Genomic DNA, 21,896 nt, shown 5'->3' with positions numbered 1-21,896 from the left:
TACCCTGAACCGACACAAACACGTTGACCGATTTGCAACACCTTTGTGCTTGTCTAGCAGCAGGGCCTGCACGCATACACCCGAGGGACTACTCTTCAGATCCTTGTCTTGCAGAATCGATACAGTTTCTGCTCGATACAGAGACGCACTGGACTTGAGGGGCTGTCGGAAGCCTGCATAGAATGCAAAAGCAGCGCTTCTCGGAAGCGCGAGCTCCAGGGCGGGCCGGCACGCAAGCAGCTCCTCATGCACCGTGTCGCCCGTTTGTGCGCACACGCCGCGTACACGTCTGTAACGCTTCGACCAACGGGGATGGCCCATGCACGCCTTCACTCGGCGACGCCATCCTGCGCCCGGGCGGCCTGCCTGATCCCCGCCGGCCGGGTCTGTACATGAAGCAGTTGCAGCAGTTCCAGGAGCGCTGGAGCGGCGACATGGGCGGCGCCAGCGGCAGCAGCGGGCTGGGCAGCGGGGGTGCTGCAACCCCAGGAACTGGGCTGGGCGAGCACTCGGGCAGTTTCGGCGACCCCGAACTTTCTCGCAGCTCGCTCTCCATCTGGCCACGCGGCAATCTCACGGCTGTGGTGCTAGGAGGTGGCGAGTCGGACAGCCGGCGCCTGTTCCCGCTGACGCAATACCGCACGCTTCCGTGAGTGGGGCTACCAGTGATGAGTACCCGTTCTTCCACGTCTCACTCCTGGAACTCTGGAAACCCGGCAGGGCTGTGCCGTTCGGCGGCGCTTACCGCATCATCGACCTTTTGATGAGCAACATGCTCAACAGCGGAATCAATAAGATCCACATCCTCACCGCCTTCAACAGGTGAGGCCGGTATTTTGCGGCTGTGCGGAAGAGAGGGGCTGCGGGGTGGTGTGCGGGGAGCGCTCCGCTGAGCGACAGGCGCAGGGGACGGGACGGCAGTGAGGGTTGGCCTGCGCCGTGTACATGCACACGGCACACCAGGGGTGAGCGGATTTCAAACTCATTCCTCCTAGAGCCGCCCGAAACACTACCGCCACCGCCGCCATCCCCTCCAATCCTTGCCTGCAGCTATTCGCTGAACCGGCACCTCCAGCGGACTTACGACATGTCTGGTGGCGTGCCGTACGGTGGGTAGAGCGGGCTGGGCCCGGCGGGCCAGGGTCCGCGTCGGGAGATAAAAGACACTGGCAGAGCCATAAGCCGTCCCCAACAAACAAGTGCTGCCTCTCCAACTGCCAACGATTGAGAGCTCGACTAATGAAGCTGCGGCTTCGGCTGGTGCACCTCATGCTTACCTACAGGTGGCGACGGTTACATTGAGGTGGTGGCCAACTCCATGGTACGTGGCTGACCGCCCGTTCATGTGTGCGGCTGGGTCTGTGATGTCGGACAACATGCAGCCTCTCTCAACGTAACAATGTTGCTGCAGCGGCCGGCGCAAATAGCAGGGCACGCACACCCCCGCACGTCCGTTCGTAAAGTGCCTCCCGGCCCGTCCATACCCCCGGGTCCCTTTGCATCCCATTCCCGCCCTTTCGCCTCTCTTCTGACTTCCCCGGTTCCCTTCCACCACCACCCCCCGCACCGGCCCCTTGGGCCCCGCAGTCGCCCGACTCTCAGAATTGGGTGACGGGCACTGCGGGCTGCGTGCGGCAATTCATGAGCTACTTCGACTCCAACTCCAAGAACAGGTTCATCGAGGACATCATGATTCTGCCGGGTGAGACACGGTGGTGCGCGAGCGAGGGGGTACTTCAGGGGTACTGCCGGCCTGCCGGGTCAGATACGGTGGCACGAAGGATGGAGGGAGGGGAGGGTGGCGGGAGCGAGGGGGAAGGCAAGCTCCAGGTGGCTATGCGGCGGGGTGTTCGCGGCAGCTCCCAAGGGTGCAGCTCTGGCGTTCACCGACTTTGACAGGGCGCTTCTGGTCACCCTGTGTCGGCAGCGCGACGCCGCCTCAGCGCACTTCACTTGGCCGCACGTCTTGTGGGCTCACAGACTCGGAACCGCGCTCCGCCTGGTCTGGTGACGGCGCGCCGCCGAGCTCCATTCCCGCCCCTGAAACCCCTCTCACCCCCAGGTGACCACGTGTACAGCGCTGACTACACGCCCATCATCGCCTACCACCGCAGCACCGGAGCCGACCTCACAATCGTGTGCCGGCCCGTCAGCGGCGAGCAGGCCTGCCGCCTGGGCGTTGTCAAGGTAAGGCCGGGGGAATGCCCGGCAACGCCGAGCGCGCAAGGGAATGGCGCAGACAGCTGCCTGCGAGAGCTCGTGAAGAGGAAGTCACGGGATGCTGCCACAACGCCAATCCGCCCGCCACTGTCACGCAAAGCTGCCTAATCGCCTTGCGTTGCTGTGTGTTCAACGCCCGAACTTGCGAATGCAAACGCAGCTGGACGCCCAGAACCGCATCAAGACATTTTCTGAGAAGCCCTCCGCCTCGGAGCTACCGGAGCTGGCGATGAGCGACGACGAGATGCGGCCCTTCATGATGCCCACAGAGGTGCGTGATATGGTTGTTAGGAGAGCAGACGCAGGATGCCCGAGCCCAACATATAGGTCCCAAGTGCCAAGGAATGGTCATGCGACAGGACGTGTTCTGTCATTTGGTCACTGCTGGCCCAAGGCCCAGCATCATGGTGTGGCGCTCTGCCACGCTCCACCACCTCTTTTGTTGGCCGGCACGCGCACCATGTCAGTGTCTGCATACGGCTCTGTCGCACTGCGCGCTGCTCGCCTCTTCCTCTATGCAGGGAACGCTTACTGTTCCCCAAAGATTGCCTACCGTCGACCAGTATCTCAGCTAACCATGAATGTATTACCCCTATGCAGGAGGCGCTGCGTCAGCAGGCCAGGCGGCGCATGCAGACCACCCTGGCGTCGCGCGGCAGCGGGCCGCTGGGCCGCCTGTCGGCCGGCGCGGCCAAGGGCGGCGCGCGCATGGGAGGCGGCGGCGGCGGGCGCGTGGTGCTGGACACGATGGTGGGTGGTGGCAGCGCGATGATGAAGCGGTTGTGGGTTGCGGCGGTTGGCGGATGTCGCCCTGCGTCGGCGGCGTGTTGGGTGCCATCAGTGCCGACACGATGGCGACCGCTTCCCGTCCGCCGCTCCCGCTGCTTTGCTGATGTGCGGCTGCCTGCCTGTCTGCCTGCCCGCCTGCCGGCCTGCAGACGTCTGTGGACGAGACGGAGACTCGCCCCGGGACTACCGGCTATGTGGGCAGTTGCGGCATCTACATCTTCAAGTGGGCACTGCAAAGGGGCCGGGGCCGAGGTGCTCGCACGCTGTGTGTGTGGGACGAGGGTCTTCCTGCCAGACCTGCATTTCCCGTATGCGCTCCCAAGCATCCTGCCTGCACTACTCGTCACTGCGCCGTTCCATTCTCCTTACTTTATTTGTTGTGGGCACAGGCGCTCGGTGCTATCAGAGGCCCTGAAGCGGCACTTCAAGATGCAGGACTTTGGCCGTCAGATCATCCCGGAACTCATCCGGGAGGGTGTCAAGGTGCGTGCAGCACACCCACGCAAAATAGACGTCCTGGGTATGCCGTGACCGACCCACAGCGTCACCCAGCCCGTCAGTGCAATCCAACGCTGCCCCGCCACCCCGCTTCACGATACGCACTTGCAACGCCCTACCCCTCGGGGTGCCCTCCCCTCCGGGTTCCCTCCCCGTCGCCACCCAGGTGCACGCCTACCGCTTGCCCGGCTACTGGGCTGATGTGGGCGGCAGTGTGGGCGACTTTTACGCCGCCAATATGTCGCTGCTCAGCGACCCGCCCTCCATCTCCTTCAACGCCCCCATCAACTCGCCTTTCTTCAAGTGGGTGTGCCGGGACTGTAGACACTTGCTGGGTCACACAGGCACGATAAGAACTTTGTGATTGTACTTGCTGCGAGATGCCACTTCATTATGTCACTGTGCGACCTGCTCCTCACCCCGCTGCGTAGCCCCTCTCGTGCTGGCGCCAAGCTCTCGCAGATCACTTGCTCAGCCCCACACACACATACACACACACCCCTGCCCACCCTCGCACCCGCTGCCCGGTACCCAGGTTCCCGCTGACCATCCCCGCCAGCCAGATGATGCACTCGCGTGTGAGCGGCGCGCTGGTGAGCGCCGGCTGCATCGTGAACAGGAGCGACATCCGCAACAGCGTCATCGGCAGCCGCAGCATCATCGGTGCGGCTGAGGGATGGGGGCTGGGTTGGGACGCATGTTGGGCGGGCTAGGGCTGGGGAGCCATGGCTGCATATCACGTAGCGCATACCGTGTGTGCTAAGGAACGACAAGGGAAGCGCTCGACACGCTACCCGTATGCCGTGTGGCACGCCAGGCGCCACCTGTTGGCACCGGTAGACGCGCCGGTTGGGACACAATCTTTATCCTCTTTTGCATCCACCCAGTCGCCGCCCGCCCCACTCCCTCCCCTGGGTTCGGTTTAGTTTGGGCTGGTAGCCACAGCCCCTCTTCCCTCCCTCCTCCCCTCCGACCGCTGCAGGCCCCAACGTGACCATTGAGGACAGTGTGGTGTTCGGCGCCAGCCACTACGACCACGAGAAGCCGCTGCCCCGGCCGCTGGGCCCCACCTTCCCGCCCATGGGCATAGGTGCGTAGCAGCTGCGCTGCCGACCCTGTCGTCCTGTGTGCTAAAGAGCACAAGGAAGACAAAGCGCAAAGACAGTGTATGCGATACAGCAACGGGCTGTGTGTGTGTGTGTGTGCGTGTGCGTGTGTGTGTGTGTGTGTGTTAAAGAGCACAAGGAAAACGTTGCGCAAAGACAGTGTATGCGATGCAGCAAAGCGACGGTTTACGGATGTTGCCTGTGTGAGTGTGTGTGTGTGTGCGTGCAGCTTTGTGTACCGTAGCACAGCCGCACCTGTCCGGGCAGCTCGAAGGGCACCCACGCAGCATCTTTGTGAAGCTTGTTGAGCATCCCGCATTCAACCCAGTGTCCTCACCAGCGCACCCTGCATTCCATGCCCTCACCTGCCAACCGAGCCCCTATGCCTTGCTGTAACATTGCGCACATGCGCGGCTGGGGCTGCAGGCGAGGGCAGCATCGTGCGCAACGCCATTCTGGACCTCAACGTGCGCGTGGGCAAGAACGTGCAGCTGGTCAACAAGGAGGGCGTGTACGAGAGCGCGGATCGTGGAGTGCAGGTGAGGAGCTAGCCGGGGTGCCGGGCAGAGCGGCGCGCAGCCGGGGGGCGGGGGGGGGGAGGTGCGGGACGTAGCCCACCGTCGTCACTCACGGCCGCAGCCCGCAGCCGACAGTGTGGTGCCCTGGGATCAGAGGACTCACGCCGACACCCTCAGCTCGTGTCTTGGCTCGGTTAATCTTCCCCGAGGGCGGCCTGCCGCAGTCTTGCATGCGCTGACTGCTGCCGCTCGCTGCTGCCTCTTGCCTCATGCTGCCTGCTGCTGCGCCAACGCAGGGCATGTATGTCCGCGACGGCATTATCGTGCTGGCACGTGAGGCGGTCGTGCCGGACGGGACCATTATGTGAAATAGACCGGGACGGATGATAACAGAGGGGCCGTGAAGGCGGAGGCTTACTGAAGACACGTTGCAAGTGTGTACTGATTTCCGCGCCCCGGGCTAGCCTAGCACTCGTAGGGATCATAAGGAAGCGCAAGCGCTTTGCTAGCTAGGCCTATTATTGGGTCACAGCGTGGCAGTCATCAAGTACTCGGACCTCATAAGTCATAAGCATTTGTGGCCAAGATCACGTAGCTAGGTAAGGCAGGCAATGCAGCGTGGCGCATTCCGTGAGCAGCCTTTGGGATTCATGCGTCAGTCTGACAAACCCGACAGGTGGATGGAGATTGAGAGACCGCCAAGGTCGCACGGCTAGGTAGTCGGCTAATGAAATTGTTCATGCTCAGCATCAGCAGCGTTTGCTCGGTATGGCGCAGGGCGCTAGCCGGCCGTGGAGTGCGTAGAGCAGTGTAGAGTGTCTGAGGTTTTGTAGCGGACAGGACGTGGGGTTGAGTTGTTCAGCGTGTGCAGGTCTTTCCCTCTCCAAAGGGCATGCGCCCACTACTCTCCCGTCTTGAGGCCGACGGTTTCAAAACAACTTCATCTGCCGGATGGAGACAAGGCTGCGAGGGGATGGGCTGCGCTATTGATACTAAGGGGCGCCGTGGCATGTGGTGAAAAGGGACGGCGTGTGGGCGGAACACGGAAGTTCTACGACACACAAGTATATAACCCCGCGGACGGCGCCCTGGGGCATCTAGATGTGTCTTTTACCGACTATCCTACTACACGGCGAGCTGCGCGGAGATTGGCACGGTACCGTGAGAACAGACAAGCACGATACAAGCTCAACGAGAGTACTGGTATTGGTTAAAAGTGCAAGGATGCCCCCACCATGACTTTCATGAGCGCAAGCAGCTAGCTGGCCCTGTGACTTATCCACAGGCCTAAGTCTTCTTACCATGATCATTGTATCACCGCTACCGTCACCCCATACTCGAATGTCAAACCTCATGCTACGTGCGCCACACGCCTACGGTCCTACACAATGCACCGTGCACCCCACCGCAACACAGCCTGCACTTCCCTCATCACACTGCTGCCTAGTCCTTCCGCTTCTTGCCACCACCTGCTCCTGCCGCCGCACCGGCCTCGCCGCCCGCCGCAGCGCCCTTCATGAACTGCTTGGACGCCTTCTTGACCCGCTTGCTCTTGCCCGTGTCCAGACCCTCCTCCTCCGCCACACGGAGCATGGCAGCCCGCTTTGCGCTGTACACCTGTGGGCCGCGGGAGCACCATTGCGTGGCGATGAGTCAAGGTGGAATGCCGACGGTACGCATACATGAGCGCAAGTGGAGGCAGCCCTTACCCACCAACCACGATGAGCCGCGGCAATAATTTGACTGGTTGTACGGCCGTGCGGCGAGCATGGCACGACGGGTGTGGAACGGCGGGAAATGCAACTTGCAGTCTTGCCCTCCCTTCTCCTCTGTCACCCGCACGCGAGTCCTGGCATGCGCGCCACACTGCCCCTCCCCCCGATACTGGTGTGCGATACGGTTTGCTGGGAAGCTGGGAATCCGGTGCATGTTGGGGACGAATGTCGAGTGCCGCTCCGATGTCAAAGCATAGGTGACGGTCTCCTCCTCGCTCTTGTGCATCGGGTTTGGTTCAGTTTGGGCTGGTGTGTACACCCCCCCCCCCGCCCCCACCCACCCACGTGCCCCCACCCACCTTGGTGATGCCCTTGAGCACCTCCTGCTCCTCCAGCACGTGCTGCTCCAGCGTGTGGCCGATGAGTTCCTCAATGGCGCCCACCAGACCCACATCGTACTGCGTCACCAGACTCACAGACCAGCCGGACCGGCCCGCGCGGGCGGTACGGCCCACCCTGCGACCAGACAGGACACAGACGCCGCAGGTGGGCCGAATATAACAAGGTCAGAGCAGGATGCACCACATGCATACGGCCGATGCCTCCCAAGCACAATACTGGCTTACCGAGCGTCCACGCACAATTGCTGGCTGAGGGAAGGAACTAACACAACGCCAAGCTTCCACGACCCCAGATTCTTTTTACCCTTTCCATGATCGACAACACCTCCTTCCTTGGAGGGAAACATCGGCGCGCGCGCACCTGTGCACGTAGTCACGCGCCAGCATGGGCAGGTCAAAGTTGATGACTGCATCCACGGACGGGATGTCCAGGCCGCGCGACGCCACGTCGGTAGCCAGCAGCAGCGGCACCTGCTCGCTCTTGAAGCGAGCCAGAGCCGCCAGGCGGCCCTTCTGGCTCTTGCCTGCAACACCGCAGGGGTAGGAGGGGGAGGCGGCGGTGAGGCCAACGTACGTCCAATCTCCTGCTCCTTCCCCGAAGACCCCAGCAGCCCAGGCCTCTCCTCTCGCTCAACCTCCCACCCAAACCTCCCGCTCAATCTGAGGCTCAACCACCCGCCCAGCCTGCGGCTCCTCCTCCTCCTCTTCCTCCCATGCTCCCGCCCTCGCCAGCCCGCCTCTCCTCCCTCACCCGAGTGCAGCGCCACTGCGGGCAGCCCCAGCTCCTCCAGCAGCAGCGACAGCAGGTGGCAGCCGCGGCAGGTGCCGGCGAAGATGATGGCGGAGCGCACCTTGCGCGCGGGCAGCACCACCGTGAGCAGGTGGTGCAGGTACACCTCCTTCACCTGAGGTGCCGTACATGGGGGGGGGGACGCAGGGGTCATCGGTGAGCGGGGCGCATGATGCGGGGTTTTGCGTGTAGAGGAATCTGTACAGGGCCGTGTACACGCCAACACGGGACTGGCCCACAGGCCCGACTGGATGTGTGCGCACGCAGCCCTCGGCGCCCCGGGCCCCCACACGCCCACGCACGCACGCACGCACCTTGGCGGGCAGGAACAGGTACTCCTCCTTCAGCTTGTCGGCGGTGCGGAGGCCCTCATACGCCTGCGTGCGATTGTTTTGGGCGGAGCAGTCAGGGCCGGCTTACAGCTGCGCTTGGTGACGCCACCCGGAAAAGCGCTACGCAGCCTACGCCCTGGTTCCGGGTCTATGCCTTTTACCCAGAAGTTCACGACTACAATATCGCCGACAAATGCCCGCCACGCCTCAAACTTGTCTTCACCTGGAAGACGTGTGCGTCCGCGAGCGACTGCCGCTGCAGCGCGATGAGCGACTTGGTCATGGTGGCGCTGAACAACAGCGTCTGGCGGGCGGCAGGAAGCGCCTTCAGGATGCGCCTGCACCCAGGTGGGCAAGAGGGAGTGGCGAAGGGAGCAGGTGTCAGTCCTCAGGGAGGTAAGGCCAGGGTTTCTTCCAGTGCTTCCCTTCGATGCCCAATGGTCACCACATGGTCTCCTTTCCCACCGCCCTGGTCACGCGTCGTCTGGAATGGGCGTTGAGACTCCAGCCCCTGCCACGCCTCCCCCTGCATCTTCGTGGCTCTCCTTGGTGAGAACAAGCCCTCTCTCCTCTCAAATCCCCATCCTTCTCGTCCTCCTCCTCCTCCTCCTCCTCCTCCTCCTCCTCCGCCTCCTCCTCCTCCTCCTCCTCCTCCTCCTCCTCCTCTGCCCCCTTCAGCCCCACCTGAGGTCGTCCTCAAAGGTGGAGTCCAGCACGCGGTCCGCCTCGTCCAGCACCAGGAAGCGACAGCGAGCCATGCCGGCAGCCAGACCTGCGTCCGCGTCCAACAGGCCCTGACAGCCGGCAGCGGGGACAGGTGGTGCGGTGGCTTCACTCGCGCAGAGGTGCAGTGGCGTTACATGCACACCACTTCCAACGCCACCCCACGCGCGCGCGCCGGGCGCGCCGCCACCGGCGTCTCACCACACCCATGCAGCTACAGCCCTCTCCTCAGCATGCTGCGCGACCCGACATGACCCAATCCTGAACTACACCCGCAAGGCCCGCCCGGCTCACCGCCAGCCGGCCCGGCGTGGCCACCACCACGTGCGGCCGCTTGGCCAGCTCCCGCGCCTGCTGCTGCATGTCCACGCCGCCAATCACCACCAGCTCCTGCGGAGGGGGGGCGCAACATGGTGAGGCGGTCCGTGAGCAGACGCCAGCAGCTACAGCGACGCGGCAGAGGTCATTCGCATTGCATCCATACCCAAAGGAAGGGTACTGGGGAATCGGCCAGGCAGGCATGCGCGCGACGCGCCACAAGGGCGCGATAAGGTCGCACCCAGGCAGCGTCACGCTGGCTAAACACCGAGTCAGCAGCACTGCAGTAACAGTCGGACTCCCAGCGTCGGCTGCTCAACCCCAGCTCCCGAGGCCTACACAACACATCTACCTCTGGGTCAGCCCCTCGCTCCCCGGTACACACGCTCCACACACTGCATTCGTCCATCTCCATCTCCAGGGCTCACCTTGAGTCGCATGCCCGCGCCTAGCGCCCGGAACTGCTCCGAGATCTGCACCGCCAGCTCTCTGCGTGAGATGCGTCAACGGCAACAGCAACAGCAACAGCAACAGCGGCAGTAGCAAAGTTCATGTTGAGTTCCAGTGCCGGGAATGGCAGGACAGGCAGCACCGCCAAACAGCTGAGCCGCACAACGTGGAAGCAAACCATTGCATTGCATGGTTGCCGCCCTGCCCGCCGCTCCGTGCGCGCGGCCCCAAACCCCTACACACACCCGCTCCCGTCACCCCAGCGGCGCCGCGTGCTACCCCCACACGTCCCCACACCAACCGCTTCCAGCACCCGCACACCCCTGCCTGGTCCCCAGCCTTGTGCACTCCCTCACCGCGTGGGTGTCAGCACCAGTGCAAACACGCCGTAGGGGTCCTTCGCGAGGGCCTGGAGTATGGGCAGCGCGAACGCGGCGGTCTTGCCGCTGCCGGTCTGCGCCAGCCCAATCACATCCCGGCCCTTCAGAATAGCGGGGATGCAGCCGCGCTGCACGTCCGTGGGCTGGCTCATGCCCAGCGACTTGCACACGCCGCACAGCCACTCCGACAGGCCGAGGCCCTTGAAGTCGGTGGGCACGTCGCTCAGGTCCGTGTGCCCCGACGTCGAGGCCACACCGCCGCTGCGCTCCGCCGCCCCCGCGCCTGCGCCCTCGCCCTCGCCGCCAGCGTCGCTCGCGCCATTTGCTCCTGTTGGCTGCTGCTGCCTGCTGGGCTTCGCCGACGCGCGCTTGTCGCCCTCGGCGCCGGCGGCGATGGGCTCGCGAGCGGGACCGGGCCCGGCGCGCTTGTTGGCCTTGTCGGTAGGTGTCGCTACATCTACAACCTTTTGTTTCTTATTTGGCCTAGCAGTCGCGAATAATTGGACACCTTCCTCGCTGTCCATGACGCTGGTTCAGCTTCTAGTGGGCCAGGGTGCACGCGCGGAACTCTAAAGTTGTGCTGATTGTAATGTTGATACTTCGCATCACAGGGCACAGGGCGATGCGCCTGTTCCGCGGAGAACAATTGCTGTAATTGTCGCCGTGCAAGCCAATTCGCACAGTCGCTCTTCATATGCAGCGAATTCCTCTAACATAAGACACGCTTCTTACTCACATGGCCAGTTACTTGCTTTCGCCACGACGAAGACCAACGAACGGCCGCTCGCTGCTCTGAAGCTATTGATATCGCTATAAAACTAATTGCAACCGTATGCAGCTTCTAGAATCATCTAACTGAACGGTGGCTATCGAGGCCTTCGCGTCACGAGAATGAAAATAGGCGTCGCGGTCGCTGGGGGCTTTGGGGCGCTGCTGCTCCTGACCCCTCTGGCGACCTTTCTGCTGGCAGGTACGTGCGCAGAAGATTACAGTGCAGATGCGCCCCAAATCCTTGTTTGGACCCGATCATCAACCTCCGACGGCTCATGCTCGCGCAGCGTCCGCCCAAAAGCGGAAGACCTCACCAAAGGGAGGCGACAAAGCGGCGAGGAAGTCCGAAACCAAGGAAAGCAATGACAAGGTAGGCGCAGCGTTGTGTGCGGCGTGGCGGGCCTGCGTCCGCGTCCGGCGCCCATTCGTGCCCGCCAGCTGTCGTTGGGGCGGAGGTGGGGCACAGCTGCCCTTTGCCTGCGTCATCCACTTTGCGCCCTGCCGCCTATAGTTACTGAAATTTTGCATGTACCTCGCATTCCATGGCACGCTGGCTGGCACGACACAAAAGGCGGTGCCGATGAACGCGGGCAACGCAGCGCCTCCGTCGGCAAGGGCGGTGGCGGCGGCACCCGCCGCCGCCGCCGCTACCGGAGGCAACGCCATCCTAGCGAGGCTCAAGCAGCAGCGGGCAGCGCCGCCGCCGCCGGCGGTAGCGGCCACGGCGGGGGCCAAGCCGCCGCTTACCTTCGCCTTTGCCAGCCAGACCGGCACCGGCGCGGAGATTGCGCGCAACCTGGCGGCGGAGGCGGTGGAGAAGGGCTACAAGGCGCAGTGCATGTCCCTGACGGAGCTTGGCTACGCCGCGCTCACGTCCGGCCGCACGCCGTATCTGGTGATTGTGGCGTCCTCCACTGGCGACGGCGATCCGCCGGACAACAGCGGCGCTTTCTTTGTGGCGCTTCGCAAGAAGCAGGAGGGCAAGCCGCTTGTCGGCGTGAAGTTTACGCTTTTGGGTCTGGGTGACTCCAACTACACGCGATTCATGTATGTATCCCGCGCCATCAAGGGCCGGCTGCTTGATCTGGGTGCGGCCGAGTTCTACCCGTGCGCGGAGGCGGACGAGGTCGACGGCATCGAGAGCGTTGTGGACCCGTGGAGCGAGGGGCTGTGGACCGCGCTGGCGGCTGAGACGCCGGCGGCTGCTGAGCAGCAGGTGCGGCTTGCACTTTGTGTCTGGAATTTCGGTGCATACAAAGGCCAAGGGCATGCCTGTGAATAGGCATCGATGATGGTTCCTCCGACCTGTGTTCGGCACTTTGTCCTGCCCATGCCTGCGTCGCTGCTGATGAAGCAATCAGCTCAGGACATGCTAGCGTCATCCTTGCCACACGTGCTGTGCGCATCAACGTTGTCCATTCCTCCCATGTGTCCTCGCGCACAGCCGCCTGCTGAGGTCGCCGCTGCCGCCCCAGCGGCCGCACCCGTGGCTGCTGTGTCGGTGGCTGCCCCGTCCGCCAGCGTGCCAGCGCCCAGTACAGGTGCTACGTCATCTGCCGCTACAGGCGGCAACGCCATCCTGGCACGGCTGCGTCAGCAGCGCGCCGCACCGATGGAGGGGGGCGCAGCGACGGCTGCTATCGAACCGTCGACCACCGCCGCCGCCGCTTCGTCGGCTCCTGCTGCAGCAGTGGCTGAAGCAGGGGTCGTGGTGCATGTGGCCACCGCTGCGGCGCCGCCTGGCAAGCAGGATGCCGCCACGGCTGCAGCCCCTGCACCCGCCGCCGCCGCCGCTACCGGAGGCAACGCCATCCTAGCGAGGCTCAAGCAGCAGCGGGCAGCGCCGCCGCCGCCGGCGGTAGCGGCCACGGCGGGGACCAAGCCGCCGCTTACCTTCGCCTTTGCCAGCCAGACCGGCACCGGCGCGGAGATTGCGCGCAACCTGGCGGCGGAGGCGGTGGAGAAGGGCTACAAGGCGCAGTGCATGTCCCTGACGGAGCTTGGCTACGCCGCGCTCACGTCCGGCCGCACGCCGTATCTGGTGATTGTGGCGTCCTCCACTGGCGACGGCGATCCGCCGGACAACAGCGGCGCTTTCTTTGTGGCGCTTCGCAAGAAGCAGGAGGGCAAGCCGCTTGTCGGCGTGAAGTTTACGCTTTTGGGTCTGGGTGACTCCAACTACACGCGATTCATGTATGTATCCCGCGCCATCAAGGGCCGGCTGCTTGATCTGGGTGCGGCCGAGTTCTACCCGTGCGCGGAGGCGGACGAGGTCGACGGCATCGAGAGCGTTGTGGATCCGTGGAGCGAGGGGCTGTGGACCGCTCTGGATGCCGATATCGCGCCGCAAAAGGACCAGGCAGCGGACCAGGTGAGGAGAGCGAGAACGTTCGGGCATCGTGGGCGTGTTTTAGGTACAGGGAGGAAATGGACGGGGGATGAATGGCGTGTCGGATGGGAGAGGTGTGCACCGCTTCGACACCGCCATACATAGTCGATTTCCAATCTACTTAACGTTGTGACCAGCCACGTAGCGCAGCCGGGCACAACTCGGACAGGAATGTGGCCGCAACAAATAGTCGGACTAGTTTTACAGCGCTCCCGAATACGATGACTAGCCGATGAGCTGATACGGAAGAATTTTAGGTTTATAGGCACTAGCATGGCCTTGACGCGGCGCATTTCCAGTGTCTTCATGTGAACGGAAAATGGCGACACCAAGCACCGCGTTCCCTATTGACCCTTCGTTGAAGGAGTCTATCTATTGGCTATGCTGCAACAAGCGTATAAACGTGCGGCGGGCAAGGGGCGTGCACGTTTGGATGCCCGGCGGAAGTGGCCCGACGACGGGCTCGGGGCTTAGATACTTAGCCTGCACATCTGACATGATTATACGTGCACCGTTATCTCTGTGCTTCATTGCAATGAACCTATGCAACCGGCGCGTTCAATTGCATGCAGCCCCCGGTGGCCGTCACGGCGGGCCCTTCGGGGCCATCGCGTAGATCCGTGGAGATGATGACGGGTATGTCCCGAACGCCGGCCGCGTCGGCGATGCCGTCTAAACCCAGCACACCAGGGCCGCAGACGCCGACGACGCCAGGGACGCCGTCGGCGGTCGCAGCGACCGCCCCGGCGCTGGTGGACGCCCCCAGTCGCAGCTTGGTGCCAGAGACCTCGGCAAAAAGCGCGGTCCCGAAGGTGGAAGAGGCGGCGGTGCCAGTCGCAGCGACAGGCGGCGCGGCAGTGCTCGCCAAGTTGCGCAGCGGGCAGCCAAACGCCGACTCAGCCGAGTCGCTGACTGTGGCCGCGGCGGCAGCCGCACCTGAGGCGGCTGCGAAGCAGGAGAACACGGCCGCCAAGTCGGCACAGCCTCCCGCAGAGCCCGCCAAGCCGCCCGTCACTTTTGCCTACGCCAGCCAGACGGGTACGGGCGAGGAGATCGCACGCAACCTGGCCGCGGAAGCCATTCAGAGGGGCTACAAGGCCATCTGCGCGCCGCTCAACGAGCTAGGATTCGCCGCCATCACACCCTCTCGCACGCCCGTGCTCGTGGTTATCGCCTCCTCCACTGGCGACGGTGACCCGCCGGAGAACGCCACAAACTTCTTTGTGGCGCTTCGCAAGAAGCAGGACAAGCCCGCGCCGCTGGCTGGCGTGCGGTACACGCTGCTGGGCCTGGGCGACTCCAACTACACACGCTTCATGGGCGCCCCCCGGGCGATCAAGAGCCGGCTGGCGGAGCTGGGCGCGGCCGAGTTCTACCCGTGCGCGGAGGCGGACGAGGTCGACGGCATCGAGAGCGTTGTGGATCGGTGGACTGCAGGGATATGGGCCGCCATCGCGGCGGCCACTGCGGCGGGCCAGGTAAATTGCGTGCGCAGGGCTGCATTGCTGCAAAGACTAAGGGCTTCGGGCTTGCAGGCCTGCAGGCTGTCGAGTTTTACAGTGCAACGACGTGACAATCAAGTAGTGGCGTGTGTGTCGATTGGCTTGTTTGCCTGAACGAGCTTGTGGCATGGCATCTCAACATTTGCAGGACGCTATGGCGGCGGTCAGCATCGATGCACCATCGGCCACTGCTGCCGTGAAGCCGGCTGCGGTGAAGGTCGGGCCCTCCGAGAGCGAAATTGCGGCGGCAGCTGCAGCTGCGGCTGTGGCCGCGGAGGCCGCTGCCAAGGCGGCAGCGGAGAAGGAGGCGGCTGAGAAGGCGGCAAAGGAGCCGGCTGAGAAGGCTGCGACAGAGGCGGCGGAGAAGGAGGCGGCGGAGACAGCAGCAAAGGAGGCAGCTGAGGCCGCCGAGAAGGCGGCAAAGGAGGCTGCGGAAAAGGAGGCCGCTGAACAAGCGGCCAAGGACGCTGCAGAGAAGGAGGCCGCAGAAAAGGAGACCGCGGAGAAGGCGGCTAAGGAGGCCGCAGAGAAGGAGGCGGCGGAGAAGGAGGCGGCGGAGCAGGAGGCGGCGGAGAAGGCGGCTAAGGAGGCCGCAGAGAAGGAGGCCGCAGAAAAGGCGGCGGCGGAGAAGGCAGCCAAGGAGGCGGCTGACATGGTCGCCGCCGAGGCCGCAACCCGCGCCGGCGCGGAGGCCACCACAGCTGAGGAGGCAGCGACCGCTGCCACCGTCTCCGCCGCTGCTGACGCGGAGGAGCTCGCGGAGGCGGAGGCCTCGGCGGCGGCGCTGGCCGCCGCTGCGCAACACCCCGAGCGGCCGTCAAGCACTGCCACGTCGGATGATGGCGGCTCGCTGCTGCCCTCCTCCCTGCTCTCTGTCATGGAAGCGGGCGCTGCGCCGGGCGCTCACGACCACGGCCTGCCCACCATTAAGGAGAGCCGCGTGTTTGAGGAGGAGCCCGAACCGGAGGCCGCGGCCGAAGCCGGCGCCAAGGAGGGCAAGCCCAGCGGCTTAAAGGTGCTGCCAGAGGCGGCGACAGAGGACGGCGACGACCCACTGCTATCGCCGCGCGAGACGGAGGACGGCGGCGATGACATGCTGTTGACGCCGCGCGGCTCGGTGCGCGGCGGCGGCGGGCGGCCGGACTCGCGCGGCAGCGTGGCTTCCAGCACGGCCACGGGCACGACGGGCACGTGGCGGCGCAGCGTGGACCTCAAGAGCAAGTCGCACATGGTGGCGGAGGCGGCAAGGTGGGGCTGCGGTGGGGGTGTGGGGTTGCTATGGGGGTTAGGATAGGATGGGCTGGCGCGGTGGTGGCGCGTTCTTGTTGTTGCGGCAGGTGTTGGGCTAGGCTACAGTCAGGGTGGCAGTGAAGACGTGCCCTGTACCCTACCGCCTTGCGGAACCTCGTACCTCACTGCCTACGCTAACGTATGGCCGCCTCCATCTCAGGCGGCGCTCGCTGGAGAAGCCGGCCCGGCTGCAGGCCAAGCCGCTCAACGTGAACTTCCCCAAGCGCGAGGAGAACGTGGTCAAGCGCAAGGTGGGGCGGCGGTGGAGGTGATGGTGGAGCGTGTAGGTAGTGGTAACGGTACCGGTAGCGATAGCGATAGCGGTAGCGGTAGCGGTAGCGATAGCGGTAGCGATAGCGGTAGCGATAGCGATAGCGGTAGCGGTAGCGGGTAGGGGCACGGGGTAGGTCGGTGGGGTGGGGAGAGATAGCCCGGGAGTAAGGAGCGACTCCTGCAGGGCTTGTAGAGATGCAGTCTTGAGCTGACTGGTCTGCAGGACTTGATGCCTCATGCCTCACGCCTAAACCGTGCGCTTGAACAATCTTCATGGTTCTTTGTTGCCCATTGACATTTCACAGGATGAGAAGGCCTACGGCCTGCTTCTGGGCCTGGCGCCGGTGGGTGTGGACACCAAGGGCGCGCCCGCGCTGCTGCCGTGCCGGCTGCGGCTGCTGTGGGAGAAGGACGAGAAGCGCACGGACGGCGTGCTGACGCGGGAGATGCTGCGGCCCAGCCGCGAGGAGCGACACAAGCTGGACCCAGGGGGCATGTACTCGCCGCAGCAGCCCTTCTGGGCGCACATCTCCGACGCCCGGTGGGTGGGGCGGTCGCACACGCGGGCGAGCGGGCGTTGGTGGCTTGTGCCTGCACATGCGACGGGCTCTGGGTTGCTTCCTCGACCTTTGCTTGCAGGTTCTGGCATCGATTACACCCCTGTTCTCGCGTTCGCCTGCTCATACATGCAACAGCCTCCCCCTTCCCTCCCTTCCTCCCTCCCGCCCTCTTGCGTGCTGCCTGCCGCAGCTACGAGACGGCGTTCTGGTCGGACCGCAAGGTGCTGCACCTGGAGCTGTCCATCCGCGGCTCCAACATCGCCTACAGCCCCGGCGACGCCATCGGTGTGCTGCCCGCCAACCACCCAGACCTGGTCGCCAACCTGTGCAAGCGCCTCAACCTCAACGCAGACCGCGTGTTTTACATCTCCGCGCCAAAGGACACCTCGCAGGCTGGCGACGCGGCGTCAGAGGCGGGCGAGGCCGCGCCGGCCACGCCCGCCGGCCGGCCCGCGACGCACATCCCCAGCCCGTGCAGCATTGGTGAGGCACCAGCGGGTGGCAGCGCTCGCATGAGTTTTGTTTGTCCGAGTAAGGGCGCACGTAGTCACACAATTTACCACCGCATCCGGGCTCATCCAACCTCCACCAACCCAACCCTCAACCCCACAGGCTACGCGTTTGCTAACTGCGTGGACCTGACCAGCCCCGCGCGCAAGAGCCTGCTGCGGCTGCTGGCGGAGCACGCGCACGACGCGTCCGAAAAGCGCACGCTGCTGTTCCTGTCCGCCAAGGGCGGCAAGGACGCCTATGCGCACGAGATTGCGGAGCACCAGCCCTCGCTGCTGGACCTGTTGGTGCGCTTCCCCTCCGTCACGCCGCCGCTGGATGCGCTGCTGGACGCGCTGCCGCCGCTGGCGCCGCGCATGTACAGCATCACCAGCAGCCGCCGCGACAGCGCCAAGGGGCCCAACCGGCTGAGCGTGGCGTTGAGCGTAGTGCGCTTCAAGACGCGGTGAGCGGTGAAGGCGCGGGAGCCGGGCGCTGGGAGCTTTGGAGCCATGTGGGAGCGAGAGAGAGGCGAGGGGGCAGTGGAGGCTTTTAGTTTGGCGGCCTGTGGGCGTACCGGTAGAACCGGGCCGCTGTGTCAGATCTGGGAAGTGCGCGCAGGAATGGAGTTGGAGTGGTTGCACTCGTGCTTGCCGAGCTGTGACGGCGCTCGCGCACAAACGGACTAACCACGCCGGTCCACGGTACGGCACTGACACGCCTGCAGGTACGGCACGCGGCTGGGCGTGGCGTCGGCCTGGCTTGACCGCCTGGCCTCGCCCTGGACCACGGAGGGCATCAGCAACCCCGCCAACCCCGTGTGGGTGCCCATCTACCTGCGCCGCTCCGCCGACTTCAAGCCGCCCGCGGACCTGTCCAGCCCGCTCATCATGGTGCGTGCGGGCCATGTGCGCACGGCAGATGTAGGGGCAGTGGCAGCGTGGCAGTGGCGGGCAACCCGTGTCAGTTCGCTGGCAGGTCTCCCCCCACCCCCGCGCAACCAAGTATACGCCATGCGGCACTTGATCCCGACCCCCCACCGCATGTGCGCCATTGTCTGTCTACGCGCAGGTGGGCCCCGGCACGGGTGTGGCGCCGTTCCGCGGCTTCCTGCAGGAGCGCCGCGCGCTAATCCGCGAGAACAAGGTGAGCCGGTGCGAGCACGGTGGTGCTGCATACCGTACACGCCGCCCCCACTCCACAAACTCCAACTCCACCACCTTGTATGAGCGCTGCCACCTCACAACGTCTCACTTCCCCCCTCCCGCAGCTCCTCGGTCTCGGGTTAGTATTGGAATTTGGGTCACCCCCTCCCTCCCGCTCCTTCCCCTGTTGTGTTGCCCGCTGCACCTTGGTCCCACTGCTCTAACCTCGCAACCCCGGTCTCCCCCTCCTTTTCCTTCCCTCCGGTACAGCCCGAGTCAGTGGGCGAGGCTGTGCTGTTCTTCGGCTGCCGGCGCGAGGACGAGGACTACATCTTCAAGGAGGAGCTGGAGCTCATGAAGGCGGAGGGCACACTGTCGGCGCTGCACGTGGCCTTCAGCAGGGCGCAGGAGACCAAGGTGTACGTGCAGGTGAGGGAGGAGGGCGCGGTGGGATTGCATGTGGGGTGGGGAGGAGGGGGGCTTCACCCTTGAAGTGAGGGGAGGGGAGGGCTGTGTGGGGCGGGGAAAGGGGGAGGCGGACTGGGCGGGGTGAGTGGATCAAGGGTGCCTGGCAGCATGGGCGAGAGGGGCTGGTTGACTCGGACGTCAATTCTGCTGCGTTTGTCACGGCACAGGGGCTGGCAAAGTGGGGCATAAATCTAAATCCGTCAGTCGCCTGCAGCTCGCCGCTTGCCAACCACTCGCGCCTCCGATTGTGGACACTCACCTTGCACCGCGGCTTTGACATCGCCATCGCCGACCCTGTGTCACGGTCTGTGGTGCCGACGCAGGACCTGATCAAGGCGCAGGGCGAGAAGGTGTGGGGCCTGCTGCAGGCGGGCGGCTACTTGTACGTGTGCGGCGACGGCGCGGCCATGGCCAAGGACGTGCACGCCGCACTCATCGCTGTGGCTGGCACACACGGCGGCCTGAGCGAGGCCGACGCAACGGCCTTCCTACAGGTGTGTCTCGCAGCCTTATTTGGGGGGGGGGGGCGGGCGGGGGCGCGGGGAATGGCCGTGGAAGGTGAGGGTGTGAGGGTCCGCGGAGGAGCGAGGTTGGCGGCACAGGTATGCTGCGATCGGTTGTGTGTTGGCTACGCGACTGGACAAACACTTTCGCGGCAAGGGTGCTGCGCGGGCCTGGCGTGCATGCTGACTGACACTTGTGTGTTCCGCCTGGCCCCCCGTGTTTGTATTCCATCCCACAGAACCTGACACGAGAGCGGCGGTACGTCCGCGACGTGTGGTCTTGAAGCGACAGATGAGGGTTGTAGATGCAACGGCAGCGATGCGTGGGGTGCAACGCGGGTGCGACGGAGGCGGAGCACCTACGGACATCACACACAGTGCGCAGGGTCGCAGGATGTGGTCGTGGGTTGTGTGTGGTGATACCAGGCAGGAAGCTGAGTGGCACAGAACCAGGATATCGGCCGTCAGGCGTGTACGGTATAAAAGATGGCGATGCTATAGCTCGATTTAACGTCGGAAACTGCCATCCACCCTCATCCACTCCGTCCACCCCTGACTCTGTCCGCTGCTGTATGCCGTACGCGTGCCGCCGTCCTTGCTGGATCGTGGCCTAAGCTATTCCACGTTACAGACTACACGGCACGCTAGACGGCACGCTAGAGATGACCGCCATGAACCGCCACATGCACACGAACTCTCTGTACGAGCGCGCCGCGATGCGCGCGGCTTACCCCGGCCACCACGCGCTGCGCACAGAAGTTAATGAGAGTTTTACAATATAGTCCCCTATGCACTGCCACTGTGGGTGACGCACTTAAAGCAGCAAAGTCAAAGCTAAGCGAAGAGGACACGCGAAGAGGAGTGCCCATCGGTTCAAAGGAAGTCCGCTTCCTCAGTGTCCTGTGTTACAATCATAAGTTAGTGGACCTGGATGAACGTATGAAGGCCGCGCATGAGCAGCAGCTGCAGACCAGCAAGATGCTTGAGGAGCGAGCGGCAGAGGACGAGGCGTTTCGGCGGCTCGTGCTGAAGCCCGAGGTCATCGCTCTCGCTAGCACGTTCATTGCCAGAGTCATTTCTGGCAAGCCTCGGAGCGGGTCAACCTGCAGCAGCGGCATGAAGGGTTTCATCAAAGAGAACAGCCAGCTTGTGGGTGATCTTGCCAAGGCGGCCAAGCTGGATTGCTCACCTGAAGAGTTCGCGGAGTTTGCGGACAAGAACTACACGCTGAACGGTCAGCAGGGAAAGAGCATGTCGCTAACGGCCCCCTCCGTCGCGCGCGCGTAGCCCTGATTCGTTGCACCGACGAAACCCGTATCTGTATTCTTCATGCAGATGACCAGCACAAAGCGCTGGACGAGGTTCTCATCAACTCGGCGAAGAAGCTGAAGGAGGCGGGTGCTGTTCGCCTGCTGCGTGACAAGCTCGGCTGGCAGTGCAGCCTCATCGAGAACATGGAGGAGCTCGTGAAGCTCCTGAACGAGGCGCCATAAGTCGTAAGGTAGGGGTAACGACAGCTGCATGCTAACACGCGCTAAATTACAGGGGATTACCGTACTACGTACACCCCTGCTGCTGCCTCACCCTTGCCTCACCCCTGCCTCACCCCTGCCTCGCTGTAGAGCAGGAACGAACACGCCTGGCTGGCGGCGCTGGCGGCGGCGAAGGTGCACGTGGAGGTGCTGAGAGTGGGGGAGGTGCCGTCTGCAGGAGCAGCCGGCACAGCCGGACGAGGCGCGGCTGCTGGAAGACAGAAGCCGCGATCGTGCGTGGTGATGAGGCCGTGGGTGGCAGTGGTGGCGGAATGAGTCAGGGCACGGTGGCTGGACAGCTGTAGCAGGACTGGGCACAGAGGCATTAGCAGAAGATGCACATGGTGGCATGCTTCGTCAAAACAGTTTCTGCTCGCTTGGGCTGGGTTGCAATCAGCCATGAGAAGGCTTGAGCTACCCGATGGAGACTGTGCTGCGCGGATGACCCTGTTGCAGGCCGAGGAGCCGGCTGGCGGTGTCTACGTAGCGGTCCGCGGTGGGGCTGGCAAGGCATGCGTAGCGGCATGACAAGCAGTGCGGCTGTTGACAACTGTGCTGCGTCTGGCTGCGGTTGGCTCTGCTGTGGCATCGCGATTGCTGGGCACCTTTGGCTATGTGCCTGTGGAAACCGACCCCGGCTATCGGGCTATGTCCGGGCGATGAGGTTGTTCGGCCTCAGACTGTGGAGGGGCTCAGCCCCTTTTCCCGTGACCGGGGAACACTTGTCACGTCCG

At 64.0% G+C, this 21,896-nt stretch overlaps 4 protein-coding genes across 5 annotated transcripts; 3 read left to right on the top strand and 1 right to left on the bottom strand.

Moving 5' to 3' along the window:
* The first annotated feature begins 4 nt into the window (after nucleotides 1-4).
* CHLRE_16g683450v5 (uncharacterized protein) lies at nucleotides 5-6,334 on the top strand. Its single transcript, XM_043071489.1, has 15 exons — nucleotides 5-649; nucleotides 721-822; nucleotides 1,051-1,109; nucleotides 1,284-1,321; nucleotides 1,588-1,702; nucleotides 2,063-2,187; nucleotides 2,381-2,491; nucleotides 2,821-2,970; nucleotides 3,159-3,232; nucleotides 3,399-3,492; nucleotides 3,674-3,810; nucleotides 4,043-4,170; nucleotides 4,490-4,597; nucleotides 5,040-5,152; nucleotides 5,428-6,334. The coding sequence occupies exons 1-15, from the start codon at nucleotides 393-395 to the stop codon at nucleotides 5,497-5,499; spliced, it is 1,683 nt and encodes a 560-aa protein (XP_042915972.1). The 5' UTR covers nucleotides 5-392; the 3' UTR covers nucleotides 5,500-6,334.
* Nucleotides 6,335-6,336: 2 nt separating this feature from the next.
* CHLRE_16g683500v5 (uncharacterized protein) lies at nucleotides 6,337-10,808 on the bottom strand. Its single transcript, XM_043071490.1, has 10 exons — nucleotides 10,217-10,808; nucleotides 9,839-9,899; nucleotides 9,387-9,482; nucleotides 9,054-9,163; nucleotides 8,593-8,707; nucleotides 8,352-8,414; nucleotides 7,999-8,152; nucleotides 7,609-7,771; nucleotides 7,206-7,362; nucleotides 6,337-6,748 (listed from the first exon to the last, which is right to left on the bottom strand). Exons 1-10 carry the CDS (start codon nucleotides 10,762-10,764, stop codon nucleotides 6,575-6,577), a joined length of 1,641 nt encoding a protein of 546 aa, XP_042915971.1. The 5' UTR covers nucleotides 10,765-10,808; the 3' UTR covers nucleotides 6,337-6,574.
* Nucleotides 10,809-10,928: 120 nt separating this feature from the next.
* On the top strand, nucleotides 10,929-20,394 carry CHLRE_16g683550v5 (uncharacterized protein). The gene is made up of 15 exons (XM_043071491.1): nucleotides 10,929-11,210; nucleotides 11,299-11,381; nucleotides 11,583-12,227; nucleotides 12,456-13,382; nucleotides 13,973-14,878; nucleotides 15,051-16,150; nucleotides 16,353-16,443; nucleotides 16,771-17,006; nucleotides 17,216-17,508; nucleotides 17,638-17,980; nucleotides 18,242-18,407; nucleotides 18,586-18,660; nucleotides 18,930-19,088; nucleotides 19,451-19,621; nucleotides 19,870-20,394. Exons 1-15 carry the CDS (start codon nucleotides 11,132-11,134, stop codon nucleotides 19,912-19,914), a joined length of 5,319 nt encoding a protein of 1,772 aa, XP_042915970.1. The 5' UTR covers nucleotides 10,929-11,131; the 3' UTR covers nucleotides 19,915-20,394.
* Nucleotides 20,395-20,448: 54 nt separating this feature from the next.
* CHLRE_16g683600v5 (uncharacterized protein) lies at nucleotides 20,449-21,894 on the top strand. 2 transcript variants are annotated; one of them, XM_043071493.1, is made up of 3 exons: nucleotides 20,449-20,864; nucleotides 20,966-21,131; nucleotides 21,258-21,894. In XM_043071493.1, exons 1-2 carry the CDS (start codon nucleotides 20,570-20,572, stop codon nucleotides 21,121-21,123), a joined length of 453 nt encoding a protein of 150 aa, XP_042915969.1. In that variant the 5' UTR covers nucleotides 20,449-20,569; the 3' UTR covers nucleotides 21,124-21,131; nucleotides 21,258-21,894. The 2 variants fall into 2 exon arrangements, with proteins under 2 accessions (XP_042915969.1, XP_042915968.1); XM_043071494.1 differs by having other exon boundaries at nucleotides 21,253-21,894.
* The last annotated feature ends 2 nt before the right edge of the window (nucleotides 21,895-21,896 follow it).

Source organism: Chlamydomonas reinhardtii, chromosome 16, assembly GCF_000002595.2.
Source record: "Chlamydomonas reinhardtii strain CC-503 cw92 mt+ chromosome 16, whole genome shotgun sequence".
Lineage (NCBI taxonomy): Eukaryota > Viridiplantae > Chlorophyta > Chlorophyceae > Chlamydomonadales > Chlamydomonadaceae > Chlamydomonas > Chlamydomonas reinhardtii.
The sequence above is the reverse complement of the archived record's forward strand: the minus strand, read 5'-3'. Positions and strand labels throughout refer to the sequence as shown.

Coding starts and splice junctions, on each gene's coding strand:
- CHLRE_16g683500v5 (XM_043071490.1), bottom strand. CDS start 10,764: ATGGACAGCGAGGAAGGTGTCCAATTATTCGCGACTGCTAGGCCAAAT. Junction 9,483..9,838: donor GCGCGGGCATGCGACTCAAG/GTGAGCCCTGGA, acceptor CCCCCTCCGCAG/GAGCTGGTGGTGATTGGCGG. Junction 8,415..8,592: donor CGGACGCACACGTCTTCCAG/GTGAAGACAAGT, acceptor AATCGCACGCAG/GCGTATGAGGGCCTCCGCAC.
- CHLRE_16g683550v5 (XM_043071491.1), top strand. CDS start 11,132: ATGAAAATAGGCGTCGCGGTCGCTGGGGGCTTTGGGGCGCTGCTGCTC. Junction 12,228..12,455: donor CGGCGGCTGCTGAGCAGCAG/GTGCGGCTTGCA, acceptor CCTCGCGCACAG/CCGCCTGCTGAGGTCGCCGC. Junction 14,879..15,050: donor CGGCCACTGCGGCGGGCCAG/GTAAATTGCGTG, acceptor CAACATTTGCAG/GACGCTATGGCGGCGGTCAG.
- CHLRE_16g683600v5 (XM_043071493.1), top strand. CDS start 20,570: ATGAAGGCCGCGCATGAGCAGCAGCTGCAGACCAGCAAGATGCTTGAG. Junction 20,865..20,965: donor CAAGAACTACACGCTGAACG/GTCAGCAGGGAA, acceptor TTCTTCATGCAG/ATGACCAGCACAAAGCGCTG.
- CHLRE_16g683450v5 (XM_043071489.1), top strand. CDS start 393: ATGAAGCAGTTGCAGCAGTTCCAGGAGCGCTGGAGCGGCGACATGGGC. Junction 1,703..2,062: donor GGACATCATGATTCTGCCGG/GTGAGACACGGT, acceptor TCTCACCCCCAG/GTGACCACGTGTACAGCGCT. Junction 3,233..3,398: donor TGCGGCATCTACATCTTCAA/GTGGGCACTGCA, acceptor TTGTGGGCACAG/GCGCTCGGTGCTATCAGAGG.